General features: G+C 44.2%; 1 protein-coding gene across 1 annotated transcript in view; it reads left to right on the top strand.

The window, feature by feature from the left end:
- Positions 1-27,855, top strand: part of LOC139377210 (ubiquitin carboxyl-terminal hydrolase 33-like) — a 76,872-nt gene that overhangs the window by 29,573 nt on the left and 19,444 nt on the right. The window contains exons 15-19 of the mRNA XM_071120210.1: positions 11,030-11,100; positions 11,198-11,231; positions 11,860-11,905; positions 15,453-15,633; positions 15,873-15,999. Coding sequence (XP_070976311.1) covers positions 11,030-11,100; positions 11,198-11,231; positions 11,860-11,905; positions 15,453-15,633; positions 15,873-15,999 — 459 coding nt within the window. The remainder of the gene's footprint in view (positions 1-11,029; positions 11,101-11,197; positions 11,232-11,859; positions 11,906-15,452; positions 15,634-15,872; positions 16,000-27,855) is intronic.

The following is a 27,855-nucleotide window of genomic DNA, read 5'->3' as shown; positions in this document are numbered from 1 at the left end:
GGGTACAGACAGCCTGGTGACCCTAACTATTATACCCTTTAATGGGTACAGACAGCCTGGGGACCCTAACTATTATACCCTTTAATGGGTACAGACAGCCTGGGGACCCTAACTATTATACCCTTTAATGGGTACAGACAGCCTGGGGACCCTAACTATTATACCCTTTAATGGGTCCAGACAGCCTGGGGACCCTAACTATTATACCCTTTAATGGGTACAGACAGCCTGGGGACCCTAACTATTATACCCTTTAATGGGTACAGACAGCCTGGTGACCCTAACTATTATACCCTTTAATGGGTACAGACAGCCTGGTGACCCTAACTATTATACCCTTTAATGGGTACAGACAGCCTGGTGACCCTAACTATTATACCCTTTAATGGGTACAGACAGCCTGGTGACCCTAACTATTATACCCTTTAATGGGTACAGACAGCCTGGTGACCCTAACTATTATACCCTTTAATGGGTACAGACAGCCTGGGGACCCTAACTATTATACCCCCTTATGGGTACAGACAGCCTGGTGACCCTAACTATTATACCCTTTAATGGGTACAGACAGCCTGGTGACCCTAACTATTATACCCTTTAATGGATACAGACAGCCTGGTGACCCTAACTATTATACCCTTTAATGGGTACAGACAGCCTGGAGGCCCTAACTATTATACCCTTTAATGGGTACAGACAGCCTGGGGACCCTAACTATTATACCCTTTAATGGGTACAGACAGCCTGGTGACCCTAACTATTATACCCTTTAATGGGTACAGACAGCCTGGGGACCCTAACTATTATACCCTTTAATGGGTACAGACAGCCTGGTGACCCTAACTATTATACCCTTTAATGGGTACAGACAGCCTGGGGACCCTAACTATTATACCCTTTAATGGGTACAGACAGCCTGGTGACCCTAACTATTATACCCTTTAATGGGTACAGACAGCCTGGGGACCCTGACTATTATACCCTTTAATGGGTACAGACAGCCTGGGGACCCTAACTATTATACCCTTTAATGGGTACAGACAGCCTGGTGACCCTAACTATTATACCCTTTAATGGGTACAGACAGCCTGGTGACCCTAACTATTATACCCTTTAATGGGTACAGACAGCCTGGGGACCCTAACTATTATACCCTTTAATGGTTACAGACAGCCTGGTGACCCTAACTATTATACCCTTTAATGGGTACAGACAGCCTGGGGACCCTGACTATTATACCCTTTAATGGGTACAGACAGCCTGGGGACCCTAACTATTATACCCTTTAATGGGTACAGACAGCCTGGTGACCCTAACTATTATACCCTTTAATGGGTACAGACAGCCTGGTGACCCTAACTATTATACCCTTTAATGGGTACAGACAGCCTGGGGACCCTAACTATTATACCCTTTAATGGTTACAGACAGCCTGGTGACCCTAACTATTATACCCTTTAATGGGTACAGACAGCCTGGTGACCCTAACTATTATACCCTTTAATGGGTACAGACAGCCTGGGGACCCTAACTATTATACCCTTTAATGGGTACAGACAGCCTGGGGACCCTAACTATTATACCCTTTAATGGGTACAGACAGCCTGGGGACCCTAACTATTATACCCTTTAATGGGTACAGACAGCCTGGTGACCCTAACTATTATACCCTTTAATGGGTACAGACAGCCTGGGGACCCTAACTATTATACCCTTTAATGGGTACAGACAGCCTGGTGACCCTAACTATTATACCCTTTAATGGGTACAGACAGCCTGGGGACCCTAACTATTATACCCTTTAATGGGTACAGACAGCCTGGGTACCCTAACTATTATACCCTTTAATGGGTACAGACAGCCTGGGGACCCTAACTATTATACCCTTTAATGGGTACAGACAGCCTGGGGACCCTAACTATTATACCCCTTATGGGTACAGACAGCCTGGGGACCCTAACTATTATACCCTTTAATGGGTACAGACAGCCTGGTGACCCTAACTATTATACCCTTTAATGGGTACAGACAGCCTGGGGACCCTAACTATTATACCCTTTAATGGGTACAGACAGCCTGGTGACCCTAACTATTATACCCTTTAATGGGTACAGACAGCCTGGGGACCCTAACTATTATACCCTTTAATGGGTACAGACAGCCTGGGGACCCTAACTATTATACCCTTTAATGGGTACAGACAGCCTGGTGACCCTAACTATTATACCCTTTAATGGGTACAGACAGCCTGGGGACCCTAACTATTATACCCTTTAATGGGTACAGACAGCCTGGTGACCCTAACTATTATACCCTTTAATGGGTACAGACAGCCTGGTGGCCCTAACTATTATACCCTAACTATTATACCCTTTAATGGGTACAGACAGCCTGGTGACCCTAACTATTATACCCTTTAATGGGTACAGACAGCCTGGTGACCCTAACTATTATACCCTTTAATGGGTACAGACAGCCTGGTGACCCTAACTATTATACCCCTTATGGGTACAGACAGCCTGGTGACCCTAACTATTATACCCTTTAATGGGTACAGACAGCCTGGTGACCCTAACTATTATACCCTTTAATGGGTACAGACAGCCTGGTGACCCTAACTATTATACCCTTTAATGGGTACAGACAGCCTGGTGACCCTAACTATTATACCCTTTAATGGGTACAGACAGCCTGGTGACCCTAACTATTATACCCTTTAATGGGTACAGACAGCCTGGGGACCCTAACTATTATACCCTTTAATGGGTACAGACAGCCTGGGGACCCTAACTATTATACCCCCTTATGGGTACAGACAGCCTGGTGACCCTAACTATTATACCCTTTAATGGGTACAGACAGCCTGGTGACCCTAACTATTATACCCTTTAATGGGTACAGACAGCCTGGTGACCCTAACTATTATACCCTTTAATGGGTACAGACAGCCTGGTGACCCTAACTATTATACCCTTTAATGGGTACAGACAGCCTGGTGACCCTAACTATTATACCCCCTTATGGGTACAGACAGCCTGGGGACCCTAACTATTATACCCTTTAATGGGTACAGACAGCCTGGTGACCCTAACTATTATACCCTTTAATGGGTACAGACAGCCTGGTGACCCTAACTATTATACCCTTTAATGGGTACAGACAGCCTGGTGACCCTAACTATTATACCCTTTAATGGGTACAGACAGCCTGGTGACCCTAACTATTATACCCCTTATGGGTACAGACAGCCTGGTGACCCTAACTATTATACCCCCTTATGGGTACAGACAGCCTGGTGACCCTAACTATTATACCCTTTAATGGGTACAGACAGCCTGGTGACCCTAACTATTATACCCTTTAATGGGTACAGACAGCCTGGGGACCCTAACTATTATACCCTTTAATGGGTACAGACAGCCTGGTGACCCTAACTATTATACCCTTTAATGGGTACAGACAGCCTGGTGACCCTAACTATTATACCCCCTTATGGGTACAGACAGCCTGGTGACCCTAACTATTATACCCCCTTATGGGTACAGACAGCCTGGTGACCCTAACTATTATACCCTTTAATGGGTACAGACAGCCTGGGGACCCTAACTATTATACCCTTTAATGGGTACAGACAGCCTGGGGACCCTAACTATTATACCCTTTAATGGGTACAGACAGCCTGGTGACCCTAACTATTATACCCTTTAATGGGTACAGACAGCCTGGTGACCCTAACTATTATACCCCCTTATGGGTACAGACAGCCTGGGGACCCTAACTATTATACCCCCTTAATGGGTACAGACAGCCTGGGGACCCTAACTATTATACCCTTTAATGGGTACAGACAGCCTGGTGACCCTAACTATTATACCCTTTAATGGGTACAGACAGCCTGGGGACCCTAACTATTATACCCTTTAATGGGTACAGACAGCCTGGTGACCCTAACTATTATACCCCCTTATGGGTACAGACAGCCTGGTGACCCTAACTATTATACCCTTTAATGGGTACAGACAGCCTGGGGACCCTAACTATTATACCCTTTAATGGGTACAGACAGCCTGGGGACCCTAACTATTATACCCTTTAATGGGTACAGACAGCCTGGTGACCCTAACTATTATACCCTTTAATGGGTACAGACAGCCTGGTGACCCTAACTATTATACCCTTTAATGGGTACAGACAGCCTGGGGACCCTAACTATTATACCCTTTAATGGGTACAGACAGCCTGGTGACCCTAACTATTATACCCTTTAATGGGTACAGACAGCCTGGGGACCCTAACTATTATACCCTTTAATGGGTACAGACAGCCTGGTGACCCTAACTATTATACCCTTTAATGGGTACAGACAGCCTGGTGACCCTAACTATTATACCCTTTAATGGGTACAGACAGCCTGGGGACCCTAACTATTATACCCTTTAATGGGTACAGACAGCCTGGTGACCCTAACTATTATACCCTTTAATGGGTACAGACAGCCTGGTGACCCTAACTATTATACCCTTTAATGGGTACAGACAGCCTGGTGACCCTAACTATTATACCCTTTAATGGGTACAGACAGCCTGGGGACCCTAACTATTATACCCTTTAATGGGTACAGACAGCCTGGTGACCCTAACTATTATACCCTTTAATGGGTACAGACAGCCTGGTGACCCTAACTATTATACCCTTTAATGGGTACAGACAGCCTGGGTACCCTAACTATTATACCCTTTAATGGGTACAGACAGCCTGGGGACCCTAACTATTATACCCTTTAATGGGTACAGACAGCCTGGTGACCCTAACTATTATACCCTTTAATGGGTACAGACAGCCTGGGGACCCTAACTATTATACCCTTTAATGGGTACAGACAGCCTGGTGACCCTAACTATTATACCCTTTAATGGGTACAGACAGCCTGGTGACCCTAACTATTATACCCTTTAATGGGTACAGACAGCCTGGGGACCCTAACTATTATACCCTTTAATGGGTACAGACAGCCTGGGGACCCTAACTATTATACCCTTTAATGGGTACAGACAGCCTGGGGACCCTAACTATTATACCCTTTAATGGGTACAGACAGCCTGGTGACCCTAACTATTATACCCTTTAATGGGTACAGACAGCCTGGTGACCCTAACTATTATACCCTTTAATGGGTACAGACAGCCTGGGGACCCTAACTATTATACCCTTTAATGGGTACAGACAGCCTGGGGACCCTAACTATTATACCCCTTTAATGGGTACAGACAGCCTGGGGACCCTAACTATTATACCCTTTAATGGGTACAGACAGCCTGGTGACCCTAACTATTATACCCTTTAATGGGTACAGACAGCCTGGGGACCCTAACTATTATACCCTTTAATGGGTACAGACAGCCTGGGGACCCTAACTATTATACCCTTTAATGGGTACAGACAGCCTGGTGACCCTAACTATTATACCCTTTAATGGGTACAGACAGCCTGGGGACCCTAACTATTATACCCTTTAATGGGTACAGACAGCCTGGGGACCCTAACTATTATACCCTTTAATGGGTACAGACAGCCTGGTGACCCTAACTATTATACCCTTTAATGGGTACAGACAGCCTGGGGACCCTAACTATTATACCCTTTAATGGGTACAGACAGCCTGGTGACCCTAACTATTATACCCTTTAATGGGTACAGACAGCCTGGTGACCCTAACTATTATACCCCCTTATGGGTACAGACAGCCTGGTGGCCCTAACTATTATACCCTAACTATTATACCCTTTAATGGGTACAGACAGCCTGGTACAGACAGCCTGGTGACCCTAACTATTATACCCTTTAATGGGTACAGACAGCCTGGTGGCCCTAACTATTATACCCTAACTATTATACCCTTTAATGGGTACAGACAGCCTGGTGACCCTAACTATTATACCCTTTAATGGGTACAGACAGCCTGGTGACCCTAACTATTATACCCCCTTATGGGTACAGACAGCCTGGTGACCCTAACTATTATACCCTTTAATGGGTACAGACAGCCTGGTGACCCTAACTATTATACCCTTTAATGGGTACAGACAGCCTGGGGACCCTAACTATTATACCCTTTAATGGGTACAGACAGCCTGGGGACCCTAACTATTATACCCCCTTATGGGTACAGACAGCCTGGTGGCCCTAACTATTATACCCTTTAATGGGTACAGACAGCCTGGTGACCATAACTATTATACCCTTTAATGGGTACAGACAGCCTGGTGACCCTAACTATTATACCCTTTAATGGGTACAGACAGCCTGGTGACCCTAACTATTATACCCTTTAATGGGTACAGACAGCCTGGTGACCCTAACTATTATACCCCCTTATGGGTACAGACAGCCTGGGGACCCTAACTATTATACCCTTTAATGGGTACAGACAGCCTGGTGACCCTAACTATTATACCCTTTAATGGGTACAGACAGCCTGGGGACCCTAACTATTATACCCTTTAATGGGTACAGACAGCCTGGTGACCCTAACTATTATACCCTTTAATGGGTACAGACAGCCTGGTGACCCTAACTATTATACCCCCTTATGGGTACAGACAGCCTGGTGGCCCTAACTATTATACCCCCTTATGGGTACAGACAGCCTGGTGACCCTAACTATTATACCCCCTTATGGGTACAGACAGCCTGGTGACCCTAACTATTATACCCTGTAATGGGTACAGACAGCCTGGGGACCCTAACTATTATACCCTTTAATGGGTACAGACAGCCTGGGGACCCTAACTATTATACCCTTTAATGGGTACAGACAGCCTGGTGACCCTAACTATTATACCCCCTTATGGGTACAGACAGCCTGGTGACCCTAACTATTATACCCCCTTATGGGTACAGACAGCCTGGTGACCCTAACTATTATACCCTTTAATGGGTACAGACAGCCTGGGGACCCTAACTATTATACCCCCTTATGGGTACAGACAGCCTGGGGACCCTAACTATTATACCCTTTAATGGGTACAGACAGCCTGGGGACCCTAACTATTATACCCTTTAATGGGTACAGACAGCCTGGTGACCCTAACTATTATACCCCCTTATGGGTACAGACAGCCTGGTGACCCTAACTATTATACCCCCTTATGGGTACAGACAGCCTGGGGACCCTAACTATTATACCCTTTAATGGGTTCAGACAGCCTGGTGACCCTAACTATTATACCCTTTAATGGGTACAGACAGCCTGGGGACCCTAACTATTATACCCTTTAATGGGTACAGACAGCCTGGTGACCCTAACTATTATACCCCCTTATGGGTACAGACAGCCTGGTGACCCTAACTATTATACCCTTTAATGGGTACAGACAGCCTGGGGACCCTAACTATTATACCCTTTAATGGGTACAGACAGCCTGGTGACCCTAACTATTATACCCTTTAATGGGTACAGACAGCCTGGTGACCCTAACTATTATACCCTTTAATGGGTACAGACAGCCTGGGGACCCTAACTATTATACCCTTTAATGGGTACAGACAGCCTGGGGACCCTAACTATTATACCCCCTTATGGGTACAGACAGCCTGGTGGCCCTAACTATTATACCCTTTAATGGGTACAGACAGCCTGGTGACCCTAACTATTATACCCTTTAATGGGTACAGACAGCCTGGTGACCATAACTATTATACCCTTTAATGGGTACAGACAGCCTGGTGACCCTAACTATTATACCCTTTAATGGGTACAGACAGCCTGGTGACCCTAACTATTATACCCTTTAATGGGTACAGACAGCCTGGTGACCCTAACTATTATACCCCCTTATGGGTACAGACAGCCTGGGGACCCTAACTATTATACCCTTTAATGGGTACAGACAGCCTGGTGACCCTAACTATTATACCCTTTAATGGGTACAGACAGCCTGGTGACCCTAACTATTATACCCTTTAATGGGTACAGACAGCCTGGGGACCCTAACTATTATACCCCCTTATGGGTACAGACAGCCTGGTGACCCTAACTATTATACCCCCTTATGGGTACAGACAGCCTGGTGGCCCTAACTATTATACCCCCTTATGGGTACAGACAGCCTGGTGACCCTAACTATTATACCCCCTTATGGGTACAGACAGCCTGGTGACCCTAACTATTATACCCTGTAATGGGTACAGACAGCCTGGGGACCCTAACTATTATACCCTTTAATGGGTACAGACAGCCTGGGGACCCTAACTATTATACCCTTTAATGGGTACAGACAGCCTGGGGACCCTAACTATTATACCCTTTAATGGGTACAGACAGCCTGGTGACCCTAACTATTATACCCCCTTATGGGTACAGACAGCCTGGTGACCCTAACTATTATACCCCCTTATGGGTACAGACAGCCTGGTGACCCTAACTATTATACCCTTTAATGGGTACAGACAGCCTGGGGACCCTAACTATTATACCCCCTTATGGGTACAGACAGCCTGGGGACCCTAACTATTATACCCTTTAATGGGTACAGACAGCCTGGGGACCCTAACTATTATACCCTTTAATGGGTACAGACAGCCTGGTGACCCTAACTATTATACCCCCTTATGGGTACAGACAGCCTGGGGACCCTAACTATTATACCCCCTTATGGGTACAGACAGCCTGGGGACCCTAACTATTATACCCTTTAATGGGTACAGACAGCCTGGTGACCCTAACTATTATACCCTTTAATGGGTACAGACAGCCTGGGGACCCTAACTATTATACCCTTTAATGGGTACAGACAGCCTGGTGACCCTAACTATTATACCCCCTTATGGGTACAGACAGCCTGGTGACCCTAACTATTATACCCTTTAATGGGTACAGACAGCCTGGGGACCCTAACTATTATACCCTTTAATGGGTACAGACAGCCTGGTGACCCTAACTATTATACCCTTTAATGGGTACAGACAGCCTGGGGACCCTAACTATTATACCCTTTAATGGGTACAGACAGCCTGGTGACCCTAACTATTATACCCTTTAATGGGTACAGACAGCCTGGTGACCCTAACTAGTATACCCTTTAATGGGTACAGACAGCCTGGTGACCCTAACTATTATACCCTTTAATGGGTACAGACAGCCTGGGGACCCTAACTATTATACCCCCTTATGGGTACAGACAGCCTGGTGACCCTAACTATTATACCCTTTAATGGGTACAGACAGCCTGGTGACCCTAACTATTATACCCCCTTATGGGTACAGACAGCCTGGGGACCCTAACTATTATACCCTTTAATGGGTACAGACAGCCTGGTGACCCTAACTATTATACCCTTTAATGGGTACAGACAGCCTGGTGACCCTAACTATTATACCCTTTAATGGGTACAGACAGCCTGGTGACCCTAACTATTATACCCGCTTATGGGTACAGACAGCCTGTGGTTGGGGTCAACATTAACACATTGGTAGGAGTCATGGTTGGGGTCAACATTAACACATTGGTAGTAGGAGTCAGGGTTGGGGTCAACATTAACACATTGGTAGGAGTCATGGTTGGGGTCAACATTAACACATTGTTAGTAGGAGTCATGGTTGGGGTCAACATTAACACATTGGTAGTAGGAGTCATGGTTGGGGTCAACATTAACACATTGTTAGAAGGAGTCATGGTTGCGGTCAACATTAACACATTGGTAGTAGGAGTCATGGTTGGGGTCAACATTAACACATTGGTAGTAGGAGTCATGGTTGGGGTCAACATTAACACATTGGTAGTAGGAGTCATGGTTGGGGTCAACATTAACACATTGGTAGTAGGAGTCATGGTTGGGGGTCAACATTAACACATTGGTAGTAGGAGTCATGGTTGGGGTCAACATTAACACATTGGTAGTAGGAGTCATGGTTGGGGTCAACATTAACACATTGGTAGTAGGAGTCAGGGTTGGGGTCAACATTAACACATTGGTAGTAGGAGTCAGGGTTGGGGTCAACATTAACACATTGGTAGTAGGAGTCATGGTTGGGGTCAACATTAACACATTGGTAGTAGGAGTCATGGTTGGGGTCAACATTAACACATTGGTAGTAGGAGTCATGGTTGGGGTCAACATTAACACATTGGTAGTAGGAGTCATGGTTGGGGTCAACATTAACACATTGGTAGTAGGAGTCATGGTTGGGGTCAACATTAACACATTGGTAGTAGGAGTCATGGTTGGGGTCAACATTAACACATTGGTAGTAGGAGTCATGGTTGGGGTCAACATTAACACATTGGTAGTAGGAGTCAGGGTTGGGGTCAACATTAACACATTGGTAGTAGGAGTCAGGGTTGGGGTCAACATTAACACATTGGTAGTAGGAGTCATGGTTGGGGTCAACATTAACACATTGGTAGTAGGAGTCATGGTTGGGGTCAACATTAACACATTGGTAGTAGGAGTCATGGTTGGGGTCAACATTGACACATTGGTAGTAGGAGTCATGGTTGGGGTCAACATTAACACATTGGTAGTAGGAGTCATGGTTGGGGTCAACATTAACACATTGGTAGTAGGAGTCAGGGTTGGGGTCAACATTAACACATTGTTAGGAGTCAGGGTTGGGGTCAACATTAACACATTGTTAGGAGTCAGGGTTGGGGTCAACATTAACACATTGGTAGTAGGAGTCAGGGTTGGGGTCAACATTAACACATTGGTAGTAGGAGTCATGGTTGGTCAACATTAACACATTGGTAGTAGGAGTCATGGTTGGGGTCAACATTAACACATTGTTAGTAGGAGTCATGGTTGGGGTCAACATTAACACATTGGTAGGAGTCATGGTTGGGGTCAATTCCATTTCAATTCCAATAAATAAAAAACACTTCAATACAAATTCAAAGTGTTTAAGAGAAAGTGTAGTTTTAGTGTACTTCCTGAATTGAAATGGAATTGAACCCAACCCTGGTAGGAGCCATCAGTGTGAAGTCTTTTCTGTTAACAGTAAAACTCTTGTGGTTATGTCCTTGTGTTCTAGCTGGTGGTGGGGTCCTGTGGTGACCTTACAGGACTGTCTGGCTGCCTTCTTCACCAGAGACGAGCTGAAAGGTGAGGACCTTGACTGTCTCTGTACCTCGATGCTTCAGGTCTCTGGTGGTACCTGTTCAGTCTGGAGCGTTACTGTGTTGTTTCTGTGTGTCCCTAGGTGACAACATGTACAGCTGTGAGAAATGCAAGAAGTGAGTATCCGAACACACCCCCCCCCCAACAACAAAATTATATTTACAGTGGGGCAAAAAAATATTTAGTCAGCCACCAATTGTGCAAGTTCTCCCACTTAAAAAGAGACGAGAGAGGCTGTAATTTTCATCATAGGTACACTTCAACTATGACAGACAAAATGAGAAAAATCCAGAAAATCACATTTGTAGGATTTTTAATGCATTTATTAGCAAATTATGGTGGAAAATAAGTATTTGGTCAATAACAAAATTTTATCTCAATACTTTGTCATTGCCAACAAAGGGTAAATAACAGAGGTCAAAAGTTTTCTGAAAGTCTTCACAAGGTTTTCACACACTTGCTGATATTTTGGCCCATTCCTCCATGCAGATCTCCTCTAGAGCAGTGATGTTTTGGGGCTGTTGCCGGGCAACACGGACTTTCAACTCCTTCCAAAGATTTTCTATGGGGTTGAGATCTGGAGACTGGCTAGGCCACTCCAGGACCTTGAAATGAACCCCCCCCCCCCCCTCCAACAACAAAATATGTAAATCATTAGATAGGTGACTGAATGGAACTTCTTCATGGTTTAACTCAGGAAACATGAATAGAGATTTAATTAAGACTGTGATTTTTCTCTGCTAGATTACGGAATGGAGTGAAATTCTGCAAAGTTCAGAGTGTACCAGAGGTGAGTGTTCAAACACTTTAGAAATCCCACGAGACTCATATTACAGCTGATATTACTGATATTACTGATATTACAGGATGTACAGTGCATTTGGAAAGTTTTCAGACCCCTTTACTTTTTCTCTCAACAACATTCAAAAATGGATTAAATAGCTGATTTTCCTCATCGATCTACACACAATACTCCATAATGACATCACAATACTCCATAATGACATCACAAGACTCCATAATGACATCACAATACTCCATAATGACATCACAATACTCCATAATGACATCACAATACTCCATAATGACATCACAATACTCCATAATGACATCACAATACTCCATAATGACATCACAATACTCCATAATGACATCACAATACTCCATAATGACATCACAATACTCCATAATGACATCACAATACTCCATAATGACATCACAATACCCCATAATGACATCACAATACCCCATAATGACATCACAATACCCCATATTGACATCACAATACCCCATATTGACATCACAATACCCCATATTGACATCACACTACCCCATATTGACATCACAATACCCCATAAAGACAAAGCGAAAACAGGTTTTCAGAATAAAATAAACTATCTTATTTACATAATTATTCAGACCCTTTGCTATGAGACTTGAAATTGAGCTCAGGTGCATCCTGTTTCCATTGATCATCCTTGAGATGTTTCTACAACTTGACTGGAGTCCACCTGTGGTAAATTCAACTGATTGGACATTATTTGGAAAGGCACACACCTGTTTATATAAAGGTCCCACAGTTGACAGTGCAGGTCAGAGCAAAAACCAAGCCATGAGGTCGAAGGAATTGTCCGTAGTTCTCAGAGACAGGATTGTGTCGAGGCACAGATCTGGGGAAGGGTACCAAAAATTTCTGCAGAATTGAAGGTCCCCAAGAACACAGTGGCCACAGTGGCATCATTCTTAAATGGAAGAAGTTTGGAACCACCAAGTCTCTTCCTGGAGCTGGCTGCCCGGCCAAACTGAGCAAAAGGGGGAGAAGGGCCTTGGTCAGTGAGGTGACCAAGAACCCGATAGTCACTCTGACAGAGCTCCAGAGTTCCTCTGTGGAGATGGGAGAACCATCCAGAAGGACAACCATCTCTGCAGCACATGAAAGCCCGCTTGGAGTTTGCCAAAAGACACAAGAATCTCTGGTCTGATGAAACCAAGATTGAACTCTTTGGCCTGAATTCCAAGCCTCACATCTGGAGGAAACCTGGCACCATCTCTACAAGCATGGTGGTGGCAGCATCGTGCTGTGGAGATGTTTTTCAGAGGCAGGGACTGGGAGGCTAGTCAGGATCGAGGGAAAGATCAACGGAGCAAAGTACAGAGAGATCCTTTAGGAAAACCTGCTCCAGAGCGCTCAAGATCTCAGACTGGGGCGAAGGTTCACCTTCCAACAAGACAACGACCCTCAGCACACACCCAAGAAAGACAAATCTCTGAATGTCCTAGAGTGGCCCAGCCAGAGCCCTGACTTGAACTCGATCGAACATCTCAGGAGAGACCTGAAAATAACTATGCAGTGACGCTCCCCATCCAACCTGACAGAGTTTGAGAGGATCTGCAGAGAAGAATGGGAGAAACTCCACAAATACAGGTGTACCAAGCTTGTAGTGTCATACCCAAGAAGACTCGAGGCTGTCAAAATCGCTGCCAAAGGTGCTTCAACAAAGTACTGAGTAAAGGGTCTGAATACTTATGTAAATGTGATATTTCAGTAAAAAAAATTATACATTTGATAACATTTCTAAAATCCTGTTTTTGCTTTGTCATAATCGGGTGTTGTGTGTAGATTGATGAGGACATATATATATATTAGAATAAGGCTGTAACAAAATGTGGAGAAAGGGGTCTGAAAACTTTAAGAATAAGCTGAATATACACAACATGGCCAAAAGTATGTGGACACCCCTTCAAATTAGTGGGCTCAATTTCAGCCACACACATTGCTGACAGGTCTAATTTTTTATTTGACCTTTTATTTAACTAGGCAAGTCAGTTAAGAACAAATTCTTATTTTCAATGACGTCCTACCCCGGCCAATTGTCTTAATTCTCAATGATGGCCTAGGAACAGTGGGTTTAACTGCCTTGTTCAGGGGCAGAACGACAGATTTTTACCTTGTCAGCTCGGGGATTCGATCTTGCAACCTTTCGGTTACTAGTCCAACACTCTAACCACTAGGCTACCGTGTATAAAATTGAGCACACATTCATGCAATCTCCATAGACAAACATTGCCAGTAGAATGGCCCGTACTGAAGACCTCAGGGATTTACAACATGGCACAAGTCCGTTTCTGCCCAGCTAGAGGTGCTGTTATTGTGAGATAGAAACGTCTAGGAGCAACAACTGCTCGGCAGCGAAGTGTGGCAGTCCGACGGACTAATCTGGGTTTGGCAGATGCCAGGAGAACGCAACCTGCCCGAATGCTCACTGTAAAGTTTAGTGGAGGAGGAATAATGGTCTGGGACTGTTTTTGATAGTTCGGGCTAGGCCCCGTAGTTCCGGTCTTAACGCTATAGCATACAATGTCATTCTAGACTATTCTGTGCTTCCAACTTTGTGGCAACAGTTTTTGGAAAGCCCTTTCCTCTTTCAGCATGACAATACCCCCGTGCACAAAGTGAGGTCTATACAGAAATGGTTGGTCGAGATCAGTGTGGAAGAACTTGACTGGCCTGCACAGAGCCCTGACCTCAAACCCATTGAACACCTTTGGGATGAATTGGAACGCCGACAACGAGCCAGGCCTCATCGCCCAACATCAGTGCCTGACCTCACTAATGCTCTTGTGGCTGAATGGAAGCAAGTCCCCGGAGCAATGTTCCAACATCTAGTGGAAAGCCTTCCCAGAAGAGGGGGGGCTGTTATAGCAGCAATGTTCCAACATCTAGTGGAAAGCCTTCCCAGAAGAGTGGAGGCTGTTATAGCAGCAATGTTCCAACATCTAGTGGAAAGCCTTCCCAGAAGAATGGAGGCTGTTATAGCAGCAATGTTCCAACATCTAGTGGAAAGCCTTCCCAGAAGAGTGGAGGCTGTTATAGCAGCAATGTTCCAACATCTAGTGGAAAGCCTTCCCAGAAGAGTGGAGGCTGTTATAGCAGCAATGTTCCAACATCTAGTGGAAAGCCTTCCCAGAAGAGAGGAGGCTGTTATAGCAGCAATGTTCCAACATCTAGTGGAAAACCTTCCCAGAAGAGTGGAGGCTGTTATTGCAGCAATGTTCCAACATCTAGTGGAAAGCCTTCCCAGAAGAGTGGAGGCTGTTATAGCAGCAATGTTCCAACTTCTAATGGAAATAAAATGTAGGAGGCTGTTATAGCAACGAAGGGGGGACCAACTCCATATTAATGCCCATGATTTTGTATGAGATGTTCGACGAGCAGGTGTCTACATACTTTTGGCCATGAAAAGTGTGTGTGATTTATTGTCACATACATCAGATAGGTGCAGTGAATTGTATTGTTTTACAGGGTCAACAATTCTTTTTTTTCATTCCCTTTCCAGATCCTGTGCATCCACCTGAAGCGGTTTAGACACGAGCTGATGTTCTCCACTAAGATCGGGACTCACGTCTCCTTCCCATTGGAGGGCCTGGAACTGCAGCCCTTCCTGGCCAAGGATAGCTCCGCCCGCACCACCTCCTACGACCTGCTGTCCGTCATCTGTCACCATGGCACCGCCAGCAGTGAGTGGTCGTTCAGGCCCCCCCCCCCCCCCCCCCGTCATAAGGTCTGTTCTTATGGAGGGAGACAGAGGGCTCTGCATCGACTGATAGAAACTTGTTCTAGCATGGGCCTTGAGGGCTTTCACTATTTTTTTTTAAAGTAATCAACTTCATGGGGATTGTTATCCTGTTCTCTTCTTGCAAACCCCAGGTTAACCTCCTTTCTCTTCCTCCTCTCCCTATCCTCCTCCTCTCGCCAGGTGGCCACTACATAGCCTACTGTAGGAATGACCTGAACAACCTCTGGTATGAGTTTGATGACCAGAGCGTCACCGAGGTGTCAGAGTCCTGCGTCCAGAATGCTGAGGCCTACGTACTGTTCTACAAGTAAGACAAACAGCATATAATATAACCAACACACCCTAGCAGTGGTATTATAACTACCTCCTCCTCTAGCAGTGGTATTATAACTACCTTATAACTACCTCCTCCTTCTCTAGGAGTGGTATTATTATAACCACCTCCTCCTCCTCTAGGAGTGGTATTATTATAACTACCTCCTCCTCCTCTAGGAGTGGTGTTATTACAACTACCTCCTCCTCCTCTAGGAGTGGTATTATTATAACCACCTCCTCCTCCTCCAGGAGTGGTATTATTATAACTACCTCCTCCTCCTCTAGGAGTGGTATTATTATAACTACCTCCTCCTCCTCTAGGAGTGGTATTATTATAACCACCTCCTCCTCCTCTAGGAGTGGTATTATTATAACTACCTCCTCCTCCTCTAGGAGTGGTGTTATTACAACTACCTCCTCCTCCTCTAGGAGAGTGGTATTATTATAACTACCTCCTCCTCCTCTAGGAGAGTGGTATTATTATAACTACCTCCTCCTCCTCTAGGAGAGTGGTATTATTATAACCACCTCCTCCTCCTCCAGGAGTGGTATTATTATAACTACCTCCTCCTCATCTAGGAGTGGTATTATTATAACTACCTCCTCCTCCTCTAGGAGTGGTATTATTATAACTACCTCCTCCTCCTCTAGGAGAGTGGTATTATTATAACTACCTCCTCCTCCTCCAAGAGTGGTATTATTATAACTACCTCCTCTAGGAGAGTGGTATTATTATAACTACCTCCTCTAGGAGTGGTATTATTATAACTACCTCCTCCTCCTCTAGGAGTGGTATTATTATAACTACCTCCTCCTCATCTAGGAGTGGTATTATTATAACTACCTCCTCCTCCTCTAGGAGTGGTATTATTAGAACCACCTCCTCCTCTAGGAGTGGTATTATTATAACTACCTCCTCCTCTAGGAGTGGTATTATTATAACTACCTCCTCCTCTAGGAGAGTGGTATTATTATAACCACCTCCTCCTCCTCTAGGAGAGTGGTATTATTATAACTACCTCCTCCTCCTCTAGGAGTGGTATTATTATAACTACCTCCTCCTCTAGGAGTGGTATTATTATAACCACCTCCTCCTCCTCTAGGAGTGGTATTATTATAACTACCTCCTCCTCCTCTATGAGAGTGGTATTATTATAACTACCTCCTCCTCTAGGAGTGGTATTATTATAACCACCTCCTCCTCCTCTAGGAGTGGTATTATTATAACTACCTCCTCCTCCTCTAGGAGAGTGGTATTATTATAACTACCTCCTCCTCCTCTAGGAGAGTGGTATTATTATAACTACCTCCTCCTCCTCTAGGAGTGGTATTATTATAACTACCTCCTCCTCCTCTAGGAGAGTGGTATTATTATAACTACCTCCTCCTCCTCTAGGAGAGTGGTATTATTATAACTACCTCCTCCTCCTCTAGGAGAGTGGTATTATTATAACTACCTCCTCCTCCTCCAGGAGAGTGGTATTATTATAACTACCTCCTCCTCCTCTAGGAGAGTGGTATTATTATAACTACCTCCTCCTCTAGGAGAGTGGTATTATTATAACCACCTCCTCCTCCTCTAGGAGAGTGGTATTATTATAACTACCTCCTCCTCCTCTAGGAGAGTGGTATTATTATAACCACCTCCTCCTCCTCTAGGAGAGTGGTATTATTATAACTACCTCCTCCTCCTCTAGGAGAGTGGTATTATTATAACTACCTCCTCCTCCTATAGGAGAGTGGTATTATTATAACTACCTCCTCCTCCTCTAGGAGAGTGGTATTATTAGAACCACCTCCTCCTCCTCTAGGAGAGTGGTATTATTATAACTACCTCCTCCTCCTCTAGGAGAGTGGTATTATTATAACTACCTCCTCCTCCTCTAGGAGAGTGGTATTATTATAACCACCTCCTCCTCCTCCAGGAGTGGTATTATTATAACCACCTCCTCCTCCTCTAGGAGAGTGGTATTATTATAACTACCTCCTCCTCCTCTAGGAGAGTGGTATTATTATAACTACCTCCTCCTCTAGGAGTGGTATTATTATAACTACCTCCTCCTCCTCTAGGAGAGTGGTATTATTATAACTACCTCCTCCTCCTCTAGGAGTGGTATTATTATAACCACCTCCTCCTCCTCTAGGAGTGGTATTATTATAACTACCTCCTCCTCCTCTAGGAGTGGTATTATTATAACTACCTCCTCCTCCTCTAGGAGTGGTATTATTATAACTACCTCCTCCTCCTCTAGGAGTGGTATTATTAGAACCACCTCCTCCTCTAGGAGTGGTATTATTATAACTACCTCCTCTAGGAGTGGTATTATTAGAACCACCTCCTCCTCTAGGAGTGGTATTATTATAACTACCTCCTCCTCTAGGAGTGGTATTATTATAACTACCTCCTCCTCCTCTAGGAGTGGTATTATTATAACTACCTCCTCCTCCTCTAGGAGTGGTATTATTATAACTACCTCCTCCTCTAGGAGTGGTATTATTATAACTACCTCCTCCTCCTCTAGGAGTGGTATTATTATAACTACCTCCTCCTCTAGGAGTGGTATTATTATAACTACCTCCTCCTCCTCTAGGAGTGGTATTATTATAACTACCTCCTCCTCCTCTAGGAGTGGTATTATTATAACTACCTCCTCCTCCTCTAGGAGTGGTATTATTATAACCACCTCCTCCTCCTCTAGGAGAGTGGTATTATTATAACTACCTCCTCCTCCAGGAGTGGTATTATTATAACTACCTCCTCCTCCTCTAGGAGTGGTATTATTATAACTACCTCCTCCTCTAGGAGAGTGGTATTATTATAACTACCTCCTTCTCTAGGAGAGTGGTATTATTATAACTACCTCCTCCTCTAGGAGTGGTATTATTATAACTACCTCCTCCTCCTCTAGGAGAGTGGTATTATTATAACTACCTCCTCCTCCTCTAGGAGAGTGGTATTATTATAACTACCTCCTCCTCCTCTAGGAGAGTGGTATTATTATAACTACCTCCTCCTCCTCTAGGAGAGTGGTATTATTATAACCACCTCCTCCTCCTCTAGGAGAGTGGTATTATTATAACTACCTCCTCCTCCTCTAGGAGAGTGGTATTATTATAACTACCTCCTCCTCCTCTAGGAGGGTGGTATTATTAGAACCACCTCCTCCTCCTCTAGGAGAGTGGTATTATTATAACTACCTCCTCCTCCTCTAGGAGAGTGGTATTATTAGAACCACCTCCTCCTCCTCTAGGAGAGTGGTATTATTATAACTACCTCCTCCTCCTCTAGGAGAGTGGTATTATTAGAACCACCTCCTCCTCCTCTAGGAGAGTGGTATTATTATAACTACCTCCTCCTCCTCTAGGATAGTGGTATTATTAGAACCACCTCCTCCTCCTCTAGGAGAGTGGTATTATTATAACTACCTCCTCCTCTAGGAGAGTGGTATTATTAGAACCACCTCCTCCTCCTCGAGGAGTGGTATTATTATAACTACCTCCTCCTCCTCTAGGAGAGTGGTATTATTAGAACCACCTCCTCCTCCTCTAGGAGAGTGGTATTATTAGAACCACCTCCTCCTCCTCTAGGAGAGTGGTATTATTATAACTACCTCCTCCTCTAGGAGAGTGGTATTATTATAACCACCTCCTCTTCCTCTAGGAGAGTGGTGTTATTATAACCACCTCCTCCTCCTCTGGGAGAGTGGTATTATTATAACTACCTCCTCCTCTAGGAGTGGTATTATTATAACTACCTCCTCCTCCTCTAGGAGTGGTATTATTATAACTACCTCCTCCTCCTCTAGGAGTGGTATTATTATAACTACCTCCTCCTCCTCTAGGAGAGTGGTATTATTATAACTACCTCCTCCTCCTCTAGGAGAGTGGTATTATTATAACTACCTCCTCCTCCTCTAGGAGAGTGGTATTATTATAACCACCTCCTCCTCCTCTAGGAGTGGTATTATTATAACTACCTCCTCCTCTAGGAGTGGTATTATTATAACTACCTCCTCCTCCTCTAGGAGTGGTATTATTATAACTACCTCCTCCTCCAGGAGTGGTATTATTATAACTACCTCCTCCTCCTCTAGGAGTGGTATTATTATAACTACCTCCTCCTCTAGGAGTGGTATTATTATAACTACCTCCTCCTCCTCTAGGAGTGGTATTATTATAACTACCTCCTCCTCCAGGAGTGGTATTGTTATAACTACCTCCTCCTCCTCTAGGAGAGTGGTGTTATTATAACTACCTCCTCTAGGAGAGTGGTATTATTATAACCACCTCCTCCTCCCCTAGGAGAGTGGTATTATTATAACTACCTCCTCCTCCTCTAGGAGTGGTATTATTATAACTACCTCCTCCTCCTCTAGGAGAGTGGTATTATTATAACCACCTCCTCCTCCTCTAGGAGTGGTATTATTATAACTACCTCCTCCTCCTCTAGGAGTGGTATTGTTATAACTACCTCCTCCTCCTCTAGGAGTGGTATTATTATAACTACCTCCTCCTCCTCTAGGAGTGGTATTATTATAACTACCTCCTCCTCCTCTAGGAGTGGTATTATTATAACTACCTCCTCCTCCTCTAGGAGAGTGGTATTATTATAACTACCTCCTCCTCCTCCAGGAGTGGTATTATTATAACCACCTCCTCCTCCTCTAGGAGTGGTATTATTATAACTACCTCCTCCTCCTCTAGGAGTGGTAGTATTATAACTACCTCCTCTAGGAGAGTGGTATTATTATAACTACCTCCTCCTCCTCTAGGAGTGGTATTATTATAACTACCTCCTCCTCCTCTAGGAGTGGTATTATTATAACTACCTCCTCTAGGAGTGGTATTATTATAACTACCTCCTCCTCCTCTAGGAGAGTGGTATTATTATAACCACCTCCTCCTCCTCTAGGAGAGTGGTATTATTATAACCACCTCCTCCTCCTCTAGGAGAGTGGTATTATTATAACTACCTCCTCCTCCTCTAGGAGAGTGGTATTATTATAACTACCTCCTCCTCCTCTAGGAGTGGTATTATTATAACTACCTCCTCCTCTAGGAGTGGTGTTATTATAACCACCTCCTCCTCCTCTAGGAGTGGTGTTATTATAACCACCTCCTCCTCCTCTAGGAGTGGTATTATTATAACTACCTCCTCCTCTAGGAGAGTGGTATTATTATAACCACCTCCTCCTCCTCTAGGAGAGTGGTATTATTATAACTACCTCCTCCTCCAGGAGTGGTATTATTATAACTACCTCCTCCTCCTCTAGGAGAGTGGTATTATTATAACTACCTCCTCCTCTAGGAGAGTGGTATTATTATAACTACCTCCTTCTCTAGGAGTGGTATTATTATAACTACCTCCTCCTCCTCTAGGAGAGTGGTATTATTATAACTACCTCCTCCTCTAGGAGTGGTATTATTATAACTACCTCCTCCTCCTCTAGGAGAGTGGTATTATTATAACTACCTCCTCCTCCTCCAAGAGTGGTATTATTATAACCACCTCCTCCTCCTCTATGAGAGTGGTATTATTATAACTACCTCCTCCTCCTCTAGTAGAGTGGTATTATTATAACTACCTCCTCCTCCTCTAGGAGTGGTATTATTATAACTACCTCCTCCTCCTCTAGGAGTGGTATTATTATAACTACCTCCTCCTCCTCTAGGAGTGGTATTATTATAACTACCTCCTCCTCCTCTAGGAGTGGTATTATTATAACTACCTCCTCCTCCTCTAGGAGTGGTATTATTATAACTACCTCCTCCTCCTCTAGGAGTGGTATTATTATAACTACCTCCTCCTCCTCTAGGAGTGGTATTATTATAACTACCTCCTCCTCCTCTAGGAGTGGTATTATTATAACTACCTCCTCCTCCTCTAGGAGTGGTATTATTATAACTACCTCCTCCTCCTCTAGGAGTGGTATTATTATAACTACCTCCTCCTCCTCTAGGAGAGTGGTATTATTATAACTACCTCCTCCTCCTCTAGGAGAGTGGTATTATTATAACTACCTCCTCCTCCTCTAGGAGAGTGGTATTATTATAACTACCTCCTCCTCCTCTAGGAGAGTGGTATTATTAGAACCACCTCCTCCTCCTCTAGGAGTGGTATTATTATAACTACCTCCTCCTCCTCTAGGAGAGTGGTATTATTATAACTACCTCCTCCTCCTCTAGGAGTGGTATTATTATAACTACCTCCTCCTCCTCTAGGAGTGGTATTATAACCACCTCCTCTAGGAGTGGTATTATTATAACTACCTCCTCCTCCTCTAGGAGTGGTATTATTATAACTACCTCCTCCTCCTCTAGGAGTGGTATTATTATAACTACCTCCTCCTCCTCTAGGAGAGTGGTATTATTATAACTACCTCCTCCTCCTCTAGGAGAGTGGTATTATTATAACTACCTCCTCCTCCAGGAGTGGTATTATTATAACTACCTCCTCCTCCTCCAGGAGTGGTATTATTATAACTACCTCCTCCTCCTCTAGGAGTGGTATTATTATAACTACCTCCTCCTCCTCTAGGAGTGGTATTATTATAACTACCTCCTCCTCCTCTAGGAGTGGTATTATTATAACTACCTCCTCCTCCTCTAGGAGTGGTATTATTATAACTACCTCCTCCTCCTCTAGGAGAGTGGTATTATTATAACTACCTCCTCCTCCTCTAGGAGAGTGGTATTATTATAACTACCTCCTCCTCCAGGAGTGGTATTATTATAACTACCTCCTCCTCCTCTAGGAGTGGTATTATTATAACTACCTCCTCCTCCTCTAGGAGAGTGGTATTATTATAACTACCTCCTCCTCCTCTAGGAGAGTGGTATTATTATAACTACCTCCTCCTCCTCTAGGAGAGTGGTATTATTATAACCACCTCCTCCTCCTCTAGGAGAGTGGTATTATTATAACCACCTCCTCTAGGAGAGTGGTATTATTATAACTACCTCCTCCTCCTCTAGGAGAGTGGTATTATTATAACTACCTCCTCCTCCTCTAGGAGAGTGGTATTATTATAACCACCTCCTCTAGGAGAGTGGTATTATTATAACCACCTCCTCCTCCTCTAGGAGTGGTATTATTATAACTACCTCCTCCTCCTCTAGGAGAGTGGTATTATTATAACTACCTCCTCCTCCAGGAGTGGTATTATTATAACCACCTCCTCCTCCTCTAGGAGAGTGGTATTATTATAACTACCTCCTCCTCCTCTAGGAGTGGTATTATTATAACTACCTCCTCCTCCTCTAGGAGTGGTATTATTATAACTACCTCCTCCTCCTCTAGGAGAGTGGTATTATTATAACCACCTCCTCCTCCTCTAGGAGTGGTATTATTATAACTACCTCCTCCTCCTCTAGGAGTGGTATTATTATAACTACCCCCTCTAGGAGTGGTATTATTATAACTACCTCCTCCTCCTCTAGGAGAGTGGGATTATTATAACTACCTCCTCCTCCTCTAGGAGTGGTATTATTATAACTACCTCCTCCTCCTCTAGGAGAGTGGTATTATTATAACCACCACCTCCTCCTCCTCTAGGAGAGTGGTATTATTATAACTACCTCCTCCTCCTCTAGGAGAGTGGTATTATTATAACCACCACCTCCTCCTCCTCTAGGAGAGTGGTATTATTATAACTACCTCCTCCTCCTCTAGGAGAGTGGTATTATTATAACCACCTCCTCCTCTAGGAGAGTGGTATTATTAGAACCACCTCCTCCTCCTCTAGGAGAGTGGTATTATTAGAACCACCTCCTCCTCCTCTAGGAGAGTGGTATTATTAGAACCACCTCCTCCTCCTCTAGGAGAGTGGTATTATTAGAACCACCTCCTCCTCCTCTAGGAGAGTGGTATTATTAGAACCACCTCCTCCTCCTCTAGGAGAGTGGTATTATTAGAACCACCTCCTCCTCCTCTAGGAGAGTGGTATTATTAGAACCACCTCCTCCTCCTCTAGGAGAGTGGTATTATTAGAACCACCTCCTCCTCCTCTAGGAGAGTGGTATTATTAGAACCACCTCCTCCTCCTCTAGGAGAGTGGTATTATTAGAACCACCTCCTCCTCCTCTAGGAGAGTGGTATTATTAGAACCACCTCCTCCTCCTCTAGGAGAGTGGTATTATTATAACCACCTCCTCCTCTAGGAGAGTGGTATTTTTTGAACCACCTCCTCCTCCTCTAGGAGAGTGGTATTATTATAACTACCTCCTCCTCCTCTAGGAGAGTGGTATTATTATAACTACCTCCTCCTCCAGGAGTGGTATTATTATAACTACCTCCTCCTCCTCTAGGAGTGGTATTATTATAACTACCTCCTCCTCCTCTAGGAGTGGTATTATTATAACTACCTCCTCCTCCTCTAGGAGTGGTATTATTATAACTACCTCCTCCTCCTCTAGGAGTGGTATTATTATAACTACCTCCTCCTCCTCTAGGAGAGTGGTATTATTATAACTACCTCCTCCTCCTCTAGGAGAGTGGTATTATTATAACTACCTCCTCCTCCTCTAGGAGAGTGGTATTATTATAACTACCTCCTCCTCCTCTAGGAGAGTGGTATTATTATAACTACCTCCTCCTCCTCTAGGAGAGTGGTATTATTATAACTACCTCCTCCTCCAGGAGTGGTATTATTATAACTACCTCCTCCTCCTCTAGGAGTGGTATTATTATAACTACCTCCTCCTCCTCTAGGAGAGTGGTATTATTATAACTACCTCCTCCTCCTCTAGGAGAGTGGTATTATTATAACTACCTCCTCCTCCTCTAGGAGAGTGGTATTATTAGAACCACCTCCTCCTCCTCTAGGAGTGGTATTATTATAACTACCTCCTCCTCCTCTAGGAGAGTGGTATTATTATAACTACCTCCTCCTCCTCTAGGAGTGGTATTATTATAACTACCTCCTCCTCCTCTAGGAGTGGTATTATAACCACCTCCTCTAGGAGTGGTATTATTATAACTACCTCCTCCTCCTCTAGGAGTGGTATTATTATAACTACCTCCTCCTCCTCTAGGAGTGGTATTATTATAACTACCTCCTCCTCCTCTAGGAGAGTGGTATTATTATAACTACCTCCTCCTCCTCTAGGAGAGTGGTATTATTATAACTACCTCCTCCTCCAGGAGTGGTATTATTATAACTACCTCCTCCTCCTCCAGGAGTGGTATTATTATAACTACCTCCTCCTCCTCTAGGAGTGGTATTATTATAACTACCTCCTCCTCCTCTAGGAGTGGTATTATTATAACTACCTCCTCCTCCTCTAGGAGTGGTATTATTATAACTACCTCCTCCTCCTCTAGGAGTGGTATTATTATAACTACCTCCTCCTCCTCTAGGAGAGTGGTATTATTATAACTACCTCCTCCTCCTCTAGGAGAGTGGTATTATTATAACTACCTCCTCCTCCAGGAGTGGTATTATTATAACTACCTCCTCCTCCTCTAGGAGTGGTATTATTATAACTACCTCCTCCTCCTCTAGGAGAGTGGTATTATTATAACTACCTCCTCCTCCTCTAGGAGAGTGGTATTATTATAACTACCTCCTCCTCCTCTAGGAGAGTGGTATTATTATAACCACCTCCTCCTCCTCTAGGAGAGTGGTATTATTATAACCACCTCCTCTAGGAGAGTGGTATTATTATAACTACCTCCTCCTCCTCTAGGAGAGTGGTATTATTATAACTACCTCCTCCTCCTCTAGGAGAGTGGTATTATTATAACCACCTCCTCTAGGAGAGTGGTATTATTATAACCACCTCCTCCTCCTCTAGGAGTGGTATTATTATAACTACCTCCTCCTCCTCTAGGAGAGTGGTATTATTATAACTACCTCCTCCTCCAGGAGTGGTATTATTATAACCACCTCCTCCTCCTCTAGGAGAGTGGTATTATTATAACTACCTCCTCCTCCTCTAGGAGTGGTATTATTATAACTACCTCCTCCTCCTCTAGGAGTGGTATTATTATAACTACCTCCTCCTCCTCTAGGAGAGTGGTATTATTATAACCACCTCCTCCTCCTCTAGGAGTGGTATTATTATAACTACCTCCTCCTCCTCTAGGAGTGGTATTATTATAACTACCCCCTCTAGGAGTGGTATTATTATAACTACCTCCTCCTCCTCTAGGAGAGTGGGATTATTATAACTACCTCCTCCTCCTCTAGGAGTGGTATTATTATAACTACCTCCTCCTCCTCTAGGAGAGTGGTATTATTATAACCACCACCTCCTCCTCCTCTAGGAGAGTGGTATTATTATAACTACCTCCTCCTCCTCTAGGAGAGTGGTATTATTATAACCACCACCTCCTCCTCCTCTAGGAGAGTGGTATTATTATAACTACCTCCTCCTCCTCTAGGAGAGTGGTATTATTATAACCACCTCCTCCTCTAGGAGAGTGGTATTATTAGAACCACCTCCTCCTCCTCTAGGAGAGTGGTATTATTAGAACCACCTCCTCCTCCTCTAGGAGAGTGGTATTATTAGAACCACCTCCTCCTCCTCTAGGAGAGTGGTATTATTAGAACCACCTCCTCCTCCTCTAGGAGAGTGGTATTATTAGAACCACCTCCTCCTCCTCTAGGAGAGTGGTATTATTAGAACCACCTCCTCCTCCTCTAGGAGAGTGGTATTATTAGAACCACCTCCTCCTCCTCTAGGAGAGTGGTATTATTAGAACCACCTCCTCCTCCTCTAGGAGAGTGGTATTATTAGAACCACCTCCTCCTCCTCTAGGAGAGTGGTATTATTAGAACCACCTCCTCCTCCTCTAGGAGAGTGGTATTATTAGAACCACCTCCTCCTCCTCTAGGAGAGTGGTATTATTATAACCTCCTCCTCCTCTAGGAGAGTGGTATTTTTTGAACCACCTCCTCCTCCTCTAGGAGAGTGGTATTATTATAACTACCTCCTCCTCCTCTAGGAGAGTGGTATTATTATAACTACCTCCTCCTCCAGGAGTGGTATTATTATAACTACCTCCTCCTCCTCTAGGAGTGGTATTATTATAACTACCTCCTCCTCCTCTAGGAGTGGTATTATTATAACTACCTCCTCCTCCTCTAGGAGTGGTATTATTATAACTACCTCCTCCTCTAGGAGTGGTATTATTATAACTACCTCCTCCTCCTCTAGGAGAGTGGTATTATTATAACTACCTCCTCCTCCTCTAGGAGAGTGGTATTATTATAACTACCTCCTCCTCCTCTAGGAGAGTGGTATTATTATAACTACCTCCTCCTCCTCTAGGAGAGTGGTATTATTATAACTACCTCCTCCTCCTCTAGGAGAGTGGTATTATTATAACTACCTCCTCCTCCAGGAGTGGTATTATTATAACTACCTCCTCCTCCTCTAGGAGTGGTATTATTATAACTACCTCCTCCTCCTCTAGGAGTGGTATTATTATAACTACCTCCTCCTCCTCTAGGAGTGGTATTATTATAACTACCTCCTCCTCCTCTAGGAGAGTGGTATTATTATAACTACCTCCTCCTCCTCTAGGAGAGTGGTATTATTATAACTACCTCCTCCTCCAGGAGTGGTATTATTATAACTACCTCCTCCTCCAGGAGTGGTATTATTATAACTACCTCCTCCTCCTCTAGGAGAGTGGTATTATTATAACTACCTCCTCCTCTAGGAGTGGTATTATTATAACCACCTCCTCCTCCTCTAGGAGAGTGGTATTATTATAACTACCTCCTCCTCTAGGAGTGGTATTATTATAACTACCTCCTCCTCCTCTAGGAGAGTGGTATTATTATAACTACCTCCTCCTCCTCTAGGAGAGTGGTATTATTATAACTACCTCCTCCTCCTC

The sequence above is a fragment of the Oncorhynchus clarkii genome, chromosome 20 (genome assembly GCF_045791955.1).
Source record: "Oncorhynchus clarkii lewisi isolate Uvic-CL-2024 chromosome 20, UVic_Ocla_1.0, whole genome shotgun sequence".
Lineage (NCBI taxonomy): Eukaryota > Metazoa > Chordata > Actinopteri > Salmoniformes > Salmonidae > Oncorhynchus > Oncorhynchus clarkii.
Note: the sequence above shows the minus strand (reverse complement) of the source record. Positions and strands in the feature narration are given on the sequence as shown.